Source organism: Acanthopagrus latus, chromosome 22, assembly GCF_904848185.1.
Source record: "Acanthopagrus latus isolate v.2019 chromosome 22, fAcaLat1.1, whole genome shotgun sequence".
Lineage (NCBI taxonomy): Eukaryota > Metazoa > Chordata > Actinopteri > Spariformes > Sparidae > Acanthopagrus > Acanthopagrus latus.
In genome coordinates this window covers 7,966,898-7,986,317 of record NC_051060.1, presented here as the reverse complement: position 1 = coordinate 7,986,317, position 19,420 = coordinate 7,966,898, and the positions used below count along the sequence as shown (strand labels likewise).

The 19,420-nt window shown below is 39.5% G+C and overlaps 1 protein-coding gene across 2 annotated transcripts in view; it reads left to right on the top strand.

Annotated features, from left to right (window-relative positions):
- The window catches only part of man1a1 (mannosidase, alpha, class 1A, member 1), a 150,747-nt gene that overhangs the window by 24,792 nt on the left and 106,535 nt on the right, over window positions 1-19,420 (top strand). Inside the window, exon 2 of one of the 2 annotated variants that reach the window (XM_037086112.1) lies at window positions 15,026-15,122. In XM_037086112.1, coding sequence (XP_036942007.1) covers window positions 15,026-15,122 — 97 coding nt within the window. Of the gene's footprint in view, window positions 1-15,023; window positions 15,123-19,420 lie in introns of both variants that reach the window. The other variant, XM_037086113.1, reaches the window with a different exon arrangement.

The following is a 19,420-nucleotide window of genomic DNA, read 5'->3' as shown; positions in this document are numbered from 1 at the left end:
AAATAGTAATTTATTGCAGTTCTACATTGTATGCTCCTTTGCGGCCTAGTTGCAGCAAGAGACTGAAAAGTTGCTGTAATTTGTGCCAGTTTACTCCAACCCTTTCTACCAACCCTGGAAATGGTTTCCTACTTTAATTGAATCTGCAATGTCACAGGTGTTTGATAACGTGTTTAGTAAAAAGGTTAAAGCCATAATAATTTGGATGAAGAGACAAAAAGCTTTTTAATTTGTTCCTGTCAAACAGCCAAAATGGGCAGTTTTCCAGATTTCCCCTTAATCCAGCCCTTTCACATTTCATAGTTATTTTCCGATCCTTCAGCCTGGGCCATTTGAATAGAGCACAGGGTGTACGTTCTGGCATTCTTTGCTGCTCAGTTCTTGTCTCTGCCAAACTGTTAAACAAATGAGTGATGAGCTCGAGCTCTGCTGCCGCCCCTGCCGCCGCCGCCTGCCTTCTTTCCTGCTTGTTGTATTTGAGCAAGCAATGGATGTAATGGAGGGAGGGAGACGGAAAAAAATCAATCTGCCTTTCACAAAGTCTTCATTAGTTTGCCTTTTGTCAAGCGGCTGGGTCAAACCCAATTGGGCTGCTTCCTACACCAAGAGAAAGGTCAAGTCAATAAATGTGTGTGTGTGTGTGTGTGGTCTCATATAGTTGTGCAAGCCCATACACACTCTGCAGGGGGTTGAGAAGGAGAGTTTAGCACTTTAACCTATGGCACAACAAGTCACAGTGAAACAAAAGTCTTCTGTAAACCTTGCTGGATTACACCCACATAAAGATGCTGAATATGTTTCCTATTGTCTTTCGCTCTCTAGAAAACAGCTTCTTTTCAAAAGTTGTCAGAGTGAAATGTAGCATCCCTCTCTGGATTGGATCTTCGTCGACTCAGTGGGTTGAATTTAATATCAAAACACAGCATTTCTCCTAGCTCAATAACAACATGGCTAATAGCTTTTTGGGCTCCATTTCTGGTTGGATAATGAAAGTAATCATATCACCGAGACTTGAGTGCTCATGGTTTGTTGTAACATCTCTTTTGTCAATAATTCTGCTCCCACAGGTGTATTATATTACTGCCAGAACCAGGTTTTTAACCACAGTCAGTCGCAGATATATAAATTTATTTTTTCCCCTCTCTTCAATTTCATCATTCTCTCCACTCCTCCCTTGACGGTCGTCAGCTAATATTGATTAGTGTGCAATGTTGCTTTGCAGGTAGGCTTGGCCTGTTGGCCATATTATCAACACTGAGCACTGTTAAGCACCAATCAGGCTATTGGGAGCAGCGCATTTTACGAGCCCCATCAGGTCAGTGAGTCTTGGCACTTGCTCGACTTGTTAGGAGGGCAGGAATCTATGAGAAATAGACGAGGTCTGATGGGAAATCTTTGTTCTATTGGACAGACTTTATTGAATTGGAATTTACACAGTAGATAGTTACTGATTAATCAATGGTTGTCAGTGAACTAAATCATTACATTAATATCAAATAATGCAATTGAAAAGGGTGTCCACATTTCTCTGAACTTTTCTTCATCTTCTTTTGATTAAATGGAAGTCATGAAGATCATAACAGCCCGACGTCTTCAGTATTATCACTTTGGCATCATGCTGAAGGGCTATGTCAGTGTGGAACAGTGAGCTTTCTGTTATGCTATTTGCTCTGTCTGCCTGATAATGTGACTCGGCAGGCACTTCTCTGGTGAAAAAATGCAAATGTTACGCTAATGGTTTACTTGGAAGCTGTGGAAATAAATACTGTTACATTTGCATAAATAAAGGGACACTTTCACACCTGAAGTTGGGTTTATTTGATCTGTACCAAGGAGAAAGAACAAGATACTTCATCGCCATTCAGTTCTGGTGCTTGGACTTTGACAGACGTCTCTTCACTTCTCTGGTGAAGAGAAGAAAATCAAGGAGAAACGGTGTAAAATGGTTGAAGCTCAAGGGGGCATTCCATTCCTTTTTTTATTTTACTTATCATGTACTGATTTGCTTAGCTGAACAACCAATCAGAATGATTTATGTGGTGGATGCATGCTCAATTGACTGAAAAGCCACTGAAGAGGACTGACTTGTGCCAAAGTTGGGCAACAACAAGGATGATGGACGCTCACCAAAGAGCCCTGCCTGGTGTGTGAGGGAAACTTGCACTGTGGGAAACTTAGACTGACCAGTGTAAAATAGGTTGTGTTGGTGCAGTACTGTCACTCAGCTCTGAATCAAAGCCTTGAGCAGCCTTAGTTGAATTTAGTAACCGATCAAAAAACTTCTAAACACAGTGAATTCTTCCTTTTTTTGTTGTTGGTTTTTAATCGCAGCCATTGTTGCTGCTCACAGTTTTGTTTGTGCCTTTTCCTATTTCCTTCAAACTTTTTAAAAGCCAAAATTTGTGTTGTTTCTGAGTGTGTTTTGGCAAGACAGTGCTTTGTTGAAACTGCTGCTACCAATTTTGTCCTTCCCAAGAGGTCAGGAAAAATGTGCACTCCTTTCGGATTGGCCAGGGAAGATGTGGCAAAAAGAAATCAGTGCATCGCTGATGTGTCTTTGAGAGAAGAAGAAGAAAAAAAAACCTCCTGAATCCCCTTCATCCACAAAGAGTCTCAGGTACTATGTGAGACTGTGTGTAGTGAAGCTGATTGTGTAATGAACATGGCGCAAAACTTGTTTTCATCCAACTGAAGTTTGTCGCTGTCTGTTGTAATTGTTGTTAAGATTTTGATAGTTTCACATAGAGCCCTGTTTCCTGTTGAAACTGAAGCTAGCCATCATGGAAAAAGTATTAAACCCACTTTTCTGTCAGCAGAGACTGTGTGGAGGCAGCATCCTTTTTCCAGCAGTACAATACTGACCCATATATGGCTGCTGAAATACTAAACCGCTTAGGAAATCCCTCACTGATCCCTGAAGAACTGGTCCCTAGGCAGAGAGATAGATATTGTCCTCCGTCTCTGAGCAGTGAGAACATGTGAAGAGACGGGGTGGAAAAATGGTTTGGTGGTGAGTTTTGCTCCAAAACAGCATGGGTCAGAAAGCAAGTTTTGTAAGCAGAAATGTCAGGGCTTGTGTGTGCTGTACCTTTTTAAAGGTTTCTACCACCACTGAAGGAACTGTAGTAAGAAAAACCTTGTTTTCTGCTTAAATAAGCCGACACAGGGGAATTGTGCTGGGAACAACGGGTTCACCGAAATGTCAGAGCTCACTTTCCCTCAGGGCCAATTGCATATGCATTTGTGTTGATCATTCCTATGATACCACAAGATTGAAACACATATATTAACATTTTTAAGAAATAAAGATGGATATGTTTGACTGCTTAATACCATTTGAATACTAGCAAGTAACAAAACCCGAGCCACAGAGATGACTTATTGTTTAATGGTAATGCATTCCAGATTTTTTTGTGAATCAACCTGCACTCACATTTGTTTCCATGCAATCATGATTTAACTTTAATGACCATACCAAAATGACGCATTATGTTCACTTTCATGAATTGCACCACCCAAATGATTTTCTGCAAATTGATTTTTAAACAAACGAGGAAACAAAAGGCTGCCTGGAAGACAAGAGGACAGATTGTAAAATCCTGAATCATAATGGCATGGTTTCGAAAGTGGTCATCAGTAATCCAGAGTAAATGATTTGAATGAGACTTGTTAATGAGTAAACAATACAAAAACTCTATACAACTTGAGCTCACTTAGAGATATTCCCCCACCTGCTCACCTGTAATGTCTCTGCCTCTAAAATCACACGTTGTAGCTTTTAAAGCTTGGCTTTGGTTTGCCTCCTCTTGTAAGGCATTCACTTCTGCAAAATTCACGTGCCGCCTCACACCGGAAAGAAATTTGTCCCTTTATTTCTCCATCATTAAACTGCAGCACACTGAGGACTGGCTGCATCTGGGTTACTGGCCATTATATCGCCACATTTGTAATTGTAATTATTTGTAACTGGGCTCATTTGCATGCCATACTTTGGTTAATACTGCACACACAGGTGGGACAAAATGTACCCGCACCTGCTGTTGTGCCATGCCTGAAGAGAGCATTCTGATGGTGGACAGTTTGAGCCTTCAAACACAGGTGGGACTGGTTACATTTATAGTAGTGAGACTCCATTTAGGTGTGCTTGGTATTGTGAGGGCTGGCATCTAATGGAACAGAGCCTTTATTAATGTTATTGGCTGCACCTGTTGGTTTTTGTACTGAGATGAGTGTCTCTTGTGACAGAGCCCGAGTGGAAATGTGTTAACTCTTTAACTCGGTGAGCCAATTAGCTGCCCCTGAGCTTAAGTGTTACATACCAATCCCCTTCACTGCACCTAACCTTAAAGGGGACCTAATATGCTCGTTCCTGCTCCATTTTGAATGATTCACAGTTTCATTTTTTATCAGAAGCACTGCGCTTTAGCCTCTGTTTCTTTAAGTTAGTCTTTAAAAAGACGAAAATGGCCATTAGAAATGATCAGTAATTATCTATATTGACCAATATGAAACTACTCAATCCTGATGGACTTTTTAACGCCCAGGCCTAGGTCAAAGGAAACTGTTACATTCAGAGCAGTCTGAAACAAAAGCTTTTTTGGTCACAGGGGTTTTTTGCATACTTTTGCCTAATTATTTGGAACTTTGGCCATGTTTCATATGGACATTTCACACTATATAATTTATATTTAACAGACAATAAGGGAAAGCATAAAAGCACCCCTTTCAAACTTGCCATGTATAATATTCTCAGCACTTTCATCCCATACGTTCCCAAGCCTTTCAGCAGTATCCCTGTGTAAGTGGTGTAATGGCGCTTCGAGGCTCCTGCTGTCTTCTCTCCTCTAATATAGATGCAGCCCCAGGGTCTGGCACATTTCAAAATGTCATTTCTATTTCATGATGTTTAATGTGTCAGACCTGGCGTCCTCCTTCTCTCCATCCGTCAAGATTTTCAATCTCCCTTTACTGTGAAATACATGGATATTCAGGGTTTATAAGGTACTATTTACATGATGCAAGGGGCTTTATTTTTTTATGCTTGTTTTTGCCGACTTGATCATAGTGAATGTTTAATGTGCTCTTATTTACTCCCATGGAAGCCTGTGTGTGTATCTGCACCCATGCATTGGCTTGTGTGAAGTATAGCAGCAGCAGGCTGTCTGGCCTCAGAGATAGGGTTGAGAGAGATGCAGTAATATTTTTTACAGAGGTGCACACTGTTTTTTACATCCCCATATAGAGAGAGGGGGTGGATATAGAGGGAGAGATTAAATTCAGGATAGCATAAACACAGACAAAGCTGGTAAACAACCCCTGCAGTAGGAGAATCAACAACCATGTGAAAAAGCATTTACAGAAGTTCTCCTGTATGGATAACGAGCACTTACTTGATCAATTTCAACTTTGGTTGAAATCAAAAGCATGCCCTTTTCTCTGCTTTTACTTTGTTCCTTTACCGCTGCTGAATTGCCATTTAAAGGTGTAAGAAAACTTTTAGTTTAGTCGAAACAGTTGGCGATTGATTTAAACGAGACATATAATGCTCTTTTTCAGGTTCATCCTTTTATTTTTGGGTTACTACTAGAACAGGTTTACATGGTTTACACAGTGCTGCAGCTCTGTCTGTAATGCTCTGTTTTAGCTCCTGTCTCTTTAAAGTCCCGCTCCTGAATACCCAGTCTGTTCTGATTGGTCATCTCACACACGGCTGAGCCAGCACCACTTGCAACAACAGAACAGCTGTGCAAAATCAATAATTACATGCCACAAGCTGCTAGGCATAAAATAAGTAAATTTGTGAAATGCTGATGTCATAAAGTCACAGAATTAAAGGCTGGATAAGGCATTTCAGGTGCAGTGTTTTTTGTCGGAAAAGGGGCTTCTTTTAAGATACAAAAAACGTGCATTTGGTCTGCTTTAATAGTTTGCAACGGTCATTAATTAATTAATTGTTGTAGCTCTAGTGTTTCACCTTTTAACTCAACCCTGTTAATTCTCTGCTCTTTATGACCATTTGTCATTATTTTAAAAATGTTTCAAATACCAATGTCTGTATATGTTTCAGTCTTTGGGCAGCTCCACAGTGAAAACCTTACAAGTAAAAAACCTGTAACTACACTAGCAGCAGCTTTAAGAAACATTTCACAGCCTTTTCACTTGCAAACAGGCTTTTGTTGATCGTGCCGAGCAACTGCTCTGTAAAGTAGTGAGTCAGCCAGCAAGTATTTGATGAAAGCTTAAGATTTGTGCTTCCAAACACCTGCTGCATGATGGGACATAAACAGGGAATCACATGTTTCAAGAAATGCTGGTAATGAAATGAACAGAAAAGGAAATGATAACTGTTGTCTGAGCAAGCTCCTGTATAAATAAGTGAAGATGATGGATAGCTTTCAGAGAGAGAACTGCATTACAAAAGCTTTATTTAACAACTAGCTTTGTTGAGGTAAAAGATAGGTAGAAGTTTTATGCCTCCTAAGAAATAAGACGTTTTTTGAACGTGTATGTGATTTCTTGATGAGAATCCGATGACAGAAAGGGAACGGTGGCCTAAAAACAGTGTTCATCTAAGTCAGTTCAATGAATCTGGATCCCTTTTTGGTGGAAGTTGTTTGACGCCAGGAATCCGATTTAACTTCAAAGTGATATTTCAGAAGTTTGCTCAACCATTTCTAAAAAGACTGTTATAAATCAATAGTGTCCTTCAGTGTACTTTCCATTATCCTCAGGCTAAAACAATGCAGCTCTACTCCTCTTTTCCAGTTTGTTATGTATCTGGTTTATCACATCTTTTCAAGGCTTTTATTGAGGGTGGATAAAAACTATTAATTTCAATTTACTATGTGAAGTATTTTGCGATATATTTACACCCAGTAGCCATTTCTGCCAGCTTCCTGTCTACAGGATGTCCTTGCTTTTTTTTGACCCAGTCTGTTTTCTCTCAGTATCACACTCTGTCTTTATCTTCCTCTCATTGAGATGGCAGGGAGTGAAGCAGTCAAGCATCTGTACTTCACCACACACTCACTGGGGATGCTGCTTTGGCAGGCAGATTGTGCGTGTGTGTGTGTGTGTGTGTGTGCATGTTGATGTTTGTGCGGTCCACATGCTGGTTGGCTGTCTGATGTCCTTATCTGCCCAACGACCATATTGTCACCTAACTGCCCTCTTTCTCTCTCTCACACACTCATGATGCACCTGTTACAAGGGCGTTTGTCACAAGTGCCTCCCCTGAGACAGTTTTTCAGTTTCAGCTTCAATTCCACCACAGCAGCCTCCAGGGGAGACTCACTGACATGCACATTCCCTCAGTTAAAGATTACTTAAGGCACCCTGAAGCAAACGGGACCATTAACCCTCAGATCTTTGCACACCAGTTAATGATTTACCACCGTCTGTGTGTGTGTGTGTGTGTGTGTGTGTGTGTGTGTGTGTGTGTGTGTGTGTGTGTGTGTGTGTGTGTGTGTGTGTGTGTGTGTGTGTGTGTGTGTGTGTGTGTGTGTGTGTGTGTGTGTGTGTGTGTGTGTACAAACAACAGTGTAAAGTACATACACTGAATCAGTGCCACGTTCTCATTTTGGTGACATTTAAATGAGGCCTCTGGACTTTTGTACATCGTTGCCCATCTGTGGTAGCATACCACTTGGTTGGGCCTTATTGCCGTGTCAACACATCTATTTTTCGTGGGAAATGTCTTGGCCTCCTGACGCAGGTGTCCTAATTGCAAGTTCTTGACTTTAATGTCTTTTACTTTGTCTTGATTCGGTGTTAAAATCCTAAATCTTTATTCCTATACTAAAACCTGTGTTTTGCTGATGGTGGTGTAGCGTGCTGTTTCAAAACATTTGTCCGAAAATCTCTCCTAGGTGATCACTTAAGATGAGATCCACACCTGTATCAAAAGATGAAACACAGATAAATGTAAAAATCCTTCAGCTGCACTCTTACTCGCACACTAAAAAATAAACAATATTCATCATATTTCATTGTTTTACCTGACTTCCTGTCTGTTTCCCAGTTAGCAGTCCCCTCCCTCGTCTCTACGTCACCCCACTTGCACGACTCCTTTGTTTTTTGAGGCAGCCCTCTTTGCCTTTCTTTTCTTGTAGTTATTTTCTTCACCATGCCTGTCTGATAATATAAGCCATCAACGGGAGAGCTGGAATTGGCGGCCTTGCCGTTGCATGTTTACAGGGTGATCCTACCTTCGGTGTGTTCATGATCAGACAGGACCGCATCTTTATGGGGTTCTCTCTCATCAAAAAATGTGCAGAGATACCAGAAAATGTCTTTTCTTTTTTTACTGCATGAACAGTTATCAATCTATCTAATGAGGAGAGGAGACTTGGGTTACTGACCAACGAGTGATTTAACACATATTTTGATAAGAAAATAACATGTATAACAGCTTTAACAACTTTATACTGGTGTCTTTTGCAAGTTGAAATAATATCCACAAAGGCAGAAAGATTTAAGAGTAAATCAAAAAATACCATCCTTTGTGGATTTGGTAACAAACAACAAAAGACAGAAACTCAGTTACTTGTTTCACTGAGAGTAACTCCCAAACCAATCAGTAAACGATCTTTAAAATATCAGTTGAACATCAGTTGATTGTCTTCATGCACGCATGTAATGTGTCTGGAAGTGCATCTGCTCAGAGGATCTCCAGTCATGATTTATATGTAGTTAATTGAAATTGTGACACTCCTAATATGTAGTCATATCCTTATCCTGTTAACCATATACTCATTGAAATGAACAGACATGTCACTGCAAAAACACAACATGTTAACATTGTGTGTACAAACAGAATGTGTGAGACGTTTTATTCCCCTATGCTAGGTGTTGGCATCTTACAAAATAACATCTCCTCCATCAGCTGTCCTGCTGACAGGAAACAGCTGTAGACAAGGCTCTGGCAGTACGTTTGATTGTGCACATGGATGTATGTCAGTATATATATATATATATATATATATATATATAATATATATATATATATATATATATATATATATATATATATATATATATATATATATATATATATATACATATATATATATATATATATATATATATATATGTATGTATGTGTGCTTGTATGTCACCAGTGAACACAACAGTTATTAGTTCACTGCCTGTGGCTGATCAATAGGCTGAGAGAGGAGGTGGAGCACAGAGACAAAGGAGAATAAGAATGACATGAAGAGCGAGAGGAGTTGGTGATTCTAATTTCAAGTCATTTGTACTTAACCAGAATCATAAAGTATAATTTGCCTCGAGGGGCTGTACAATCTGTAAAGCATAAGACACCCCATGCCCCTACAGCCCCCATATCGAGAAGAAAAAACACCCTTAAAAAAGTCCTTTAAATGGAATAACAGAGAAAGGAAGAAAGCTCATGATAAGCAGCAGAGAAGGGATTGCTTTTTCAGGACAGGCACATGACAGATGATTTTTGTAAGGGAATTGCCATGTATAACACTTTTTACAGCCAAAAAAATACAATAGCTTGAACAATTAATCAATTAGTTATCATCTCGGGCCTTGGGAAACACTAATCAACATTTTATACAATTTTCTGATATTTTATAAACCAAACATCTTCACAGTTAATCGAGGAAATAACTGAAAAGTTAATTGACAGTGAACAAAAAAAAAAATGTTGTAGCCCTAATAAAATACAGATAAATGTAGATTGTATAACAAGTGAAGAGCATGGATCCAAGAGGACAGGTAGGACATGCCACCTGAATGCCGACACTCCACTTGGGGTGATTATCAGCACTTCCCACGCAACCACTCTGTACTAAATAATCTGATCCCTGGCCTGTAGCTGTTCCTGAGTGCAAATTCGTGAAGCGAGAGCAGCTGTGTATGTACTTAAGATCTTCCTGTTAGATTGGACTTGATGCTGGTGCCCTAGAAAAGTCATTACACCTTAAACACAGGGCCAGTTAGCACGGAGCTATCGTATGCCTGAAATGTCCTCAGCTACTGATAACAGCGGTCGGTCAGCCGAGAAGATCCTCAACGGTTAATCCAATTAGAGTCAACACATAGGCATCCTGAGCAGCAAATCCAATAAGTTAACACACACGAATGTTTCGATGTATAGTACTGTGAGGCACACTTACATTTACATACTGAGTTATAGAACAGCAGTTCCTAAATGTAATTGAATTCCAATGACAGTTTGTAGAAATCGTCTCCATTTTCACCCATATGTCAGATTTTGTCAAACAATTCAGGACAGTTCAGTTGCAATATGTTAGGAGACAAAAGCCTATGAAGGTAATCTGGCTTGCTAACATGTCTGAGCTATCTACGTTGGCTTCATAGATTCTCCTTCCTGTCCCACAACACTCCTCATGATATCATGAAAGCTGATCAGGTAAATGCCTTTTGGCTGTAACTACCAGCCAGCATGATGTAAACCTGCCCAATCGCTTAGCCTGTTTCCCTCTATCTGCTAATAGGTCTATATACCTGCTTTGGAGGGGTACAATCTGTCTTGACTTAAACAACTGGCTAACAACTTGAAATGGCATTAGGCCTGCAACAAAAGGTTGGTTTCACTGTCAGTTAATTTGTTGATAATTTTCTTTATTACTTGTTTGATCTCCAGACATCAGAATATGGTGGAGAAATATAAATGGATGTTTCTCCTAAATATTGTTATCAGCATTGGCCGAAACAATTCATTATGGGTTTGGCCTTAAACTGACACCAGAAAATATTCACGTGTGTCTACTGAAACTGGAAGGGGGAGAAAACAAAAACCTTCATCATTCTGATTTGTTCCTGAAGTTTGGTATCTTTGTGAAACTCCGGTATAGCTTCAGCCTGAGCAGATGAGACCAGTAAAAAACGTGTCAGTGAAACTCTTGACTGACACGTAAACGTATTTCATTAAGATTTTAAATTGTGTGCCAACACTTGCTGTTGTAGGGATTACATCTGTAATTTAGATGTAAAATCTCATTGCTGCTTTTTTATCCATTTCCAAATGTGTAATTTTATCCAGTGCTGCTTTGTTTACAGTGTAACGTCTTCGTTATTTTTTTTTCCCTTTTTCTCTTGTTTTGATCTCAACATCCTTGAACAGACCTCAGATCCGCTCCCTCTCATGTGTTGCAGAGCCCATGTGGACTCCAACAAGAGTTTTTGAGTCGATCTCTTAATGTGACATGCATATAGGAGCAGTAATTAGCAGGCTCACTAGCTTTAATTAGTGGGTTTAAATGGAGGAAAGCTATCGCTGGCTGTCCCTCTGATGTGTGTGGGAGATGTTATGCAAATCAAGTGGCTTTTGTTCTGTGTTTTTGTGTCTATGTGTGTTCAGGATGAGGGCACATGTGACGATAGAGCAGCATATTTGAATCTCAGGAATCCTCTACCTGTCAGAGATGGTTTGACCGATACTGAACCTCACGAATGCATGCATGTGTGTGTTGAAGTGGTGATCTGTGTGTCTTTGTACAAGTGAGAGATGCATATGGAGCACGCAGGCTGAGAGGTAACTGTGCTAATTATGCCTCCCCTTCTCCTCTCGAACACAGTATGCCATATTCTCTAATGTACTGCAATCTAATAACCATTTGTTCTGTGAAAAGCTTGAAATCAGAGTCTATTCATGCAGCAGGCTCGTCAGCTTGCATGATGCAACCTGCTGAAGACCATCTTTGATTGAGATGTTGTCAGTCATGCTCAGAGGATGAATAGAATAATAAATTCTTGGGAGCATCAGAGCAGCGTGTGGGCACTTATTCCTCTTCTCTAGTGTTCTGGGTTGTTACTGTGCACCTGCACCACACCTGTGGTCATGTATGAACAATTTGAAATAATAATGATAATGATAATTATAATATGAGCATTTTTTGCCTTTCTTCTACAACAAATACTCTATGTATTTTCTTGATATTTATCGTCACTTTACCCTGGCACCACCTCTCTTCAGTGTATGCTGTTCATTTTCAGTCAAGTCTCTGAAAATCCATTTAATTATTTGCAAACTAATAATAATAGTAATAATAGACAAAATGACGATTATTGATACTTTTCCTATTGATGGGATGATTGCGGAAACAACATATGTCTACACTGATTATTGTTAATAGGGCTGCCATGATGTTAGATCATCACTACACGAAAATAATTCATGACAATAGAATTATTGCGAGATTTGCCTAAAGTGTACATTCTTGTCTCTAAACTTCTCAGACAGTAGCCACACGATGTGGTAGTAGATATCCAGCTGCTTACCAACTTCTTCTTTTTTCTGGCAGATGGCACCAGTATTAAGGTGTATAAGGTGTAGAAACAAAATGCCGGCGCTTATAGTTATGAACAAAAAAAAAAAATGAACAAACAAAAAACAATCAGAACAGTGACTGCACAACTTTTTACAAAATTACAGCACCACTGCTTGCTAAAAAACAAATGGAATGATTGAAAGCAGCAACATGTTGCCAGTTTCCTATGTTTTCATAGCTGCACAGCCTTCTATGCATTCTGTTGGTTGAAAAAAAGAAAAATCGTTTTGATATAGTGCAGCTATTAAGAACTTATTCATATTTTATTGAACCACACTTCAGCTTCTTTTGCTCTTAACCTTGTACCTACAATGGCTGAGAGGATGGTTGGATGGTGCAGCAGTATGACTGAAAAACTGATTTCCTGACTTTTTGTCCTGCTTGAGTGAATCACTAAACCACTGATGCGTTGATTGACCGGTTTGCGGGATAACTCTGCTGACTCTGGTCAAACGTTGCCACACTCGCTGATTGTCACATTGACCCACTAGTTTCCCGCCTGCTGTGGTCATTTGTACCCGCTTTTCACATCATTGCAGTAATTGTTATTCTCAGTGAGTGTCTGTTAGTTAGCCCACTCAAGGACAGTGAGTCAGTGGCGGTCACAGAACTGTGCCACTCACTTACACACAAACATGCACACTCATGCAAACCTGTGCACACATTTGCATGTGTAAACTTTCAACAGGATATGTGCGTGAGAGGTTGCATTGTAAAGTAATTCCATACATGCAGGAGGGATTGTACAGGCTGTGCACCAGCTTCACAGTCACATTAGTGTGTGTGTGTGTGTGTGTGTGTGTGTGCATTCGTGTGTGTGTGTGTGTGTGTGTGTGTGTGTGTGTGTGTGTGTGTTTCACTGTAATCAGATGTACAAAGCAAGCACTGAGGTGCATGTGGCAGTCATTCAGCCCATATACAGAATACAGTGTGAGTATATGACAATAGCAGGCTATAATTGAAGTGTGTGTGTGCAGATCTTCCGTCTGAAGGTGGAGGATAAAGGGCTTAAGCGTGTCTAATCCAGAGGCAGGTTCTAGAAAGATCAGGGACAATGCTATATAACCTGGATTAGCGGAACAGACAAATGCCGAGCCAGAGGAGGAGCCTCGTGTGAGATTGAAATGGGTGTCTGTCTGGGTGTTAGATTGGAAACCAGTGCTCGCGCTGCTGTCACGCCTCCAGCCAGCATCAGATTAAAATAAGATGAAACTGCAGTGAGTCCTGCTGGGAGAATCGGGTGGTCTCAACAGCAGATAATGGGACTCGGCAGAGGAAAACGTTCCCTTTTCACAAGAAATTGAGTGATGTTTGTGTGTTGTTTTAGAGCGAGGGTGAACAAATCAATCAGGCAGCAGTTATAATTGGCTGGCAGACACTTTGAATAGGTCATCGGCCACCTGATCCACAGAATAACATCATTGAATAAACCTCCTGAATGAGTCAATCTTTGCAGCTCTAGTGACTAGCATAATACCTAAGTTTCATCTAAGGAATGTTTTAATTGTCTGAAATGCTAATACAATACAAGTAAATACACATTTCCAGTGCAACTTGTGAATTCAGTTGTACTGGATGTTGTTTCAGATTAGAACATGTTCTAACATGTTCTTGTGTTATTTATTGATTTAGGGCTGTAGACTTCTTTTGTTGATTGGATTTTTGCCTTTTAAGATGGAGAAGATCAAGTAGTGAGAATGTGGCAATCTTAAACACGGATGTTTGATCATCTCAGTTAATTATGTAGATATCCAGGGGACCTAAAGAAGTTGCCTAACAATGCCAGCTATGATGATGTTTAAACGTTCAGAAGGTTATGGATTCTGTAAGATTTAAGTGATACTGGGCGGGTTTGATTTTGGATTAAGTTTGATTGAATTCAACTGGGACTGTTAGGCTTGGTGGGGGTATGTGCACTACTGAGGGACATTCTGATAACTACATTTCTTTTCTTTTTGTCTTTGAGGTTTTGGAGGAATAAAACAAGACATTTGAGAATATCTACTTGGGCTTTGGGAAGATTCAGTTGATAGGGCTGCTGTTAATCAAACTTTTTTTTTAAAATCAGAACTGTGATGAAGCCAATATCAAAGCACAGAAGCTGCAATTTTTGGTTAAATTTTTGAAAAAACGGTATTTAAATGAAGTACCGTAGTTCTGCAGAGAAAGCCTGGCCTACAAATCTTGCTCTCCAGATGTAATAAAATGTATTTGTTTGGTTCTGGCCCTAGCAACTGTCAAACAAGTCATTGTTTTCAAAGAAAATGAAATCAATGATGCAAAAATGATAATTCCCACCAATTGTGTATCATTGGGCAATCATACTATTAGTCAGTGTAATCCCAGTTTGACTTTTTACCACATTGTGCAATCTATTGTGGGCTCCTGACATTTTATGTAAAAATGCTAACAAAAATGTCTGTAGTGTATATGCTAGCTGATAACAAAACCGTTCGTAAATGTATAGTAAAGTGATCCATATCAAGGTGTTAATGTAAAAGATATGTAGACCAAAATATAACTATAAAACGCTGAAGTATCACTATCGGCTATGAATATTAACCATCATTTGGCTCTCAACAATCCTAAAATATCATGAAGATAACTTAATTGTCTCAACAGCTCGGAGATGAATGTCGTCTTTAACTGTCTTCATTTGTCGTCTTCCCCTCCTCTCTCCCCCTCCTCCTCCTCCCTGTCAGATGATGAAACATGCGTGGGACAGCTACAGGCGCTACGCCTGGGGTTCCAACGAGCTCAGGCCCGTCTCCAAGCAAGGCCACTCCAGCAATCTATTTGGTGAGTGAGAGACCATACACACACACAAACACACACGATTGATCTCTTGTCCCTGCTACTGGCGGCCTTGGCCTTTAGATTAGCAGCCAAATTGGCCGTCAGTTAGAGTCATCCATCTATGGATGCCTCTAAATGTCAACTTTATCATATATTTATATTCTGTTGGTGCTCTTGGCCAGTTGTTGGTGTCTGTGCTGTTAATGAGTGTTGTGACGTGAGGCATCTTACTCTGTCCATGATTCTTTTTTCTATTTCTAATAAAACCTTAATTCTCTGTCATCCTCTGCGCTTGTGAAAGAACACACACATCATTCTGCTAGTTGACTACAGGGCCCTGTCACTAAATGTTATGTACATATGTACTCAAATACAGTCTGTTTATGAGAATGATCGCTCTGGTCTGACTGGTTGTGTGTACTGCTGAAGCCAAATTAAACAGTGATAATAACTGCATCTTTTTAAAGTCTTCTATCTCCCCAGCCACACTCACACACACACGCACACACTACATGTTGCACCTCCTCATGTTGGCTCATTGTGTTTTCTTGGCTGAGATTTTTGGCTTAAAAGGCTCGACTCAGAGAACAGAGAAATGGCGCCAGAGTAAATATAAAGCTAAAAGGAGAGGATCCCATAGATCTGTTGTGACAGCATTTTTGCCAATGGCAGAGGATCAGTACAACTCATTAAAACTGTAATGCTATGATCACATTTAATCTGCGATGTATTTCTACTAATTGTGTGATGAGATAAAGGGACCGGTGGCTTTCATTGCATTTTGACTGGTTCGCTGTGTAAAGTTGACTCAATTTTCCAATATGAAAAAATGTTAAATCTTTATTGAGACAGTGTTAACAACCTGTACATGTCGTTCTCACAGGTGATGCATGTGTACTCTGTGTGTAGTGTTGGTACACATAATGAATATTGTAATTTATTCTGAATGATGATTGGATTAATAAGATCGGGAATTGGATTTTTAATTTGTTAAGATCTCTCTCTCTCTCTCGACCTAATTAAATTCTCAGTGAGAATATTTATTTGGATATCTGGAGCTCCAGATGTGTGAGTGTTCGAGTATGTGACTGTGTGTGAGTTTAGAGTTGAACGCTCTTCACTAGATAAGATGACATTCACGTGTGAAAGAGGTAACTGTGCCTTCACGGCTGATAAGATTTGCTGTTAACGCCCAGATACACTGAATTCCAGTATTAGATCTTTTTTTTCTTCTTTTTTTTACTATTGCACTAATTTCAAGGTTTGTGTTTGTCAGTGAAGCCATTAGCAGAGAAACTGTTCACTTTTGATCTTCATCTTTGTAACAGCAATATATACTGTATTTCCATCAAAATGTCAAGCAAACTGCCAGTAAAGAAAGGAGTTAATGTAAAATGGTGGGGTCAGAGTGGGAGGAAAGAGAAAAATGCAAATTATGTTCTTAAAGTGTTATACATTGATTATTTTTAGCTACGGGGCAGCAGAAAAGAAATTCTTTACATATCACTCATACATATCACTTCATTCAGTAAATACAGCCAACATCTCAGCAATCTATTGCTTATTCACACATCTAGCAGACTTATGGTCCTGGCTAACTGGCCATTGTATCATCAATATCAACATTCCATTTTAGTTATGTTTTGCTTAAGGAAATCATCTGGCCCTGAAGTGTCTCGATGATCCACTATGGAGTGGCTGGGTGTTTACTTTGCCTGGGCAGGACACATACAGCAGGTTTTTCAGCACATTTTGGGGTCTGGAGATTGTTGCGAGTTCTGGACCACTTGAAAACCCAGAAAGGTGCTAAAAAACTTGTGAGAGCTGAGGGAAACAGCAGGGTTGGGAGATAATTCTCTGTGTTCCTAACCAGACAAAATCCACTTCACCACACACAAAGTTATGTAGTTTATTGTTTATATAAAAAGTATGGATTAGTGCAGCTTTACATGAGCTACTTACAAGTATTCAAAAGTGAACTAGAATTATCAACAGTTTTGATGTTATGTCAAAAACGTCTATGTATTCTGTTTCAGAAATTTCTAATGAAGTTAATATGCTAATCAGCTGGCACTGGGCCTTAAAATCTCTTTTTTCTTGCAGTCACATGATCCTGTGCTAGCAGTGTAAACACCAACACTCTGGCTAGCAGCACAGAACTAACAAGCTATGATTAGCTACAGATGCCGTGGTGGCGACTTGTCAATCACAATCTTAGCCGCGCCCTAAAAGTGTCTATCGTGTATTTTTACTCTAAATGGGACCATATACAAATTGTACAAAATGCAAATCATGCTGTATTGAAGAAGACCTCATAAACACATCAGGAGTCGCTGCTTGCTGGTCATTAGAAATAAAGCAGGTTTACTACACTTCTGAATTGGCTTGATTTTTTTTCCCCCACTATTCATACAACCAGTGGCACCAACCATCAGCTACCTTCAGCGTGGCACGGACACGAAGAACATAATGTTACCCGTCCCTCAACAGCTACTTGTGTCAAGTGTTGCATTAAATATCTTGAGGGTACGTTTTGTATTTTGATTGCTGTAGTTGACCTCCAAGCCCTGTGATTGGCTCAAGTTGATGGAGTTTTCATAGTTGAAGTTGTGGCTGAATAAGTTCTCTGTTTTGATAGAAAACATTAAAATATTAGTCCTTCATCCATTTTTACCTTGGAATCTTCACTGCATAAAATGACAGAGAGCAGATTTCATGATGTCAAGTTATTTCTGAACATCCTATCTCTGGGCTGTTTCTGTATCTTACATCATTAGTAGAACAGCATTATTTGTGTCAAGGTACTCGAGCTGAGCTGTTGATTTCTGGGTTTCTTCTCACATGTTTCTGTAACATTATCACATTACACAAGTGACAGGTTGACAGCACTTTGAACATGTATACAGTATGTAGGGTGTTATAAAGAGGGTTTGAAGCCACTTCTTGGGTCAAGACTTTTTTTTCTTGTGAGCACACAAAGATAACTCTTATGATGTTTAGCCTAATTTTTGCCTGTGTACATCAAACTCTTACTGAGGGATTAATTTAAGCTTTTGTGTCACAAAAGGGTCATCAAGCCGGTGTTTTTCTGGAAACATGAAGACAAGACAGTATTGTTTTTTTTGTTTCTTGCCTGCATGATATGAAGACTAGATCTTCAGTTTATCGATTAGTGGACTGAAAAAAAATTGATATTCAATAATTCGGCGATGGATGACGGAGCAAAAATATCAAACACATGTTGGTTTCAGCTTCTTAAGTGTCAAGATTGTCTTTCATCATAAATGAAGAGTCTTTGGGTTTTAGCTTGTTGGTTGGACAAGAGAAGCAGTTTGAAGCCGTTACTTTGTGTCCTGGTAAACTGAGGATGTTTTTAAAAAAACAAACAAACAAACAAAAAAAAAACATTGACATTGTCTAGAATAAATCAGTAATGAAAATAATTAGCAGAATAATACGTCATGAAAATCTTTAGTTTCAGCCCTAATGAGTTGAATCTATGATGTCAACATGACTCATAATAAATTAATAGAATGAATTGTCATAAATATTGGTTAGTGATACATATTGATTGTGAATATTTGGACAGTTTCAATACTAATGTTTGTATGTGGTTCGCTCCAAACTTAAGCGGCCCTACAGGGGAACAACACTCCATCACTGACCATATTCAGCTGCACAAAGACACCTTTTAAAAATGACAAACTCAATGGGATTTAATAACATAAAGACCAAAAACCAAAAAGACAAACAGCTAAAATACAACTGAACAAAATCCTTAATGGAGAGGCATCAAGACCAGCGTCACCCACTTCACATGCCTCTCTCTTCTGGTGCTGCCACGATGCTTTTAAGCACTTCTTACCCCAGGTCAGGTGCACCCCATTGAGCAATCAAGATGTAGCACACCTGATACATTAACATAAGAGTAGCTGACCGCTAGCTGGAGCGTCATCAGATTGGCCAAATGGTGTCAGTGCATGGCTCATGTATCCAGGGCTCCATATTTTAACTTTTCATTTCTGTCAGTCTTTTGGAAGGTTTTCAGCGTGCATTTTTGTATCTCATCAGCCATGAAAATGAGATTTATCTTTCAGCACTAGTACATCTAGGGGAATACATTTTATTTGAGAGAACGGCTGTGTTAAAAGCTCGGATTTCACTCTGTATGTTGGAGTAAATAAAACATGAAATGTTGTCACATGTGCTCAAATTCCCTCCATAATAGGTTGTAAAGAAGTTGTTTTCATGCACGGACCTAGATTGAAATACATAACTCAGTCACAGATAACCGTCTTTCC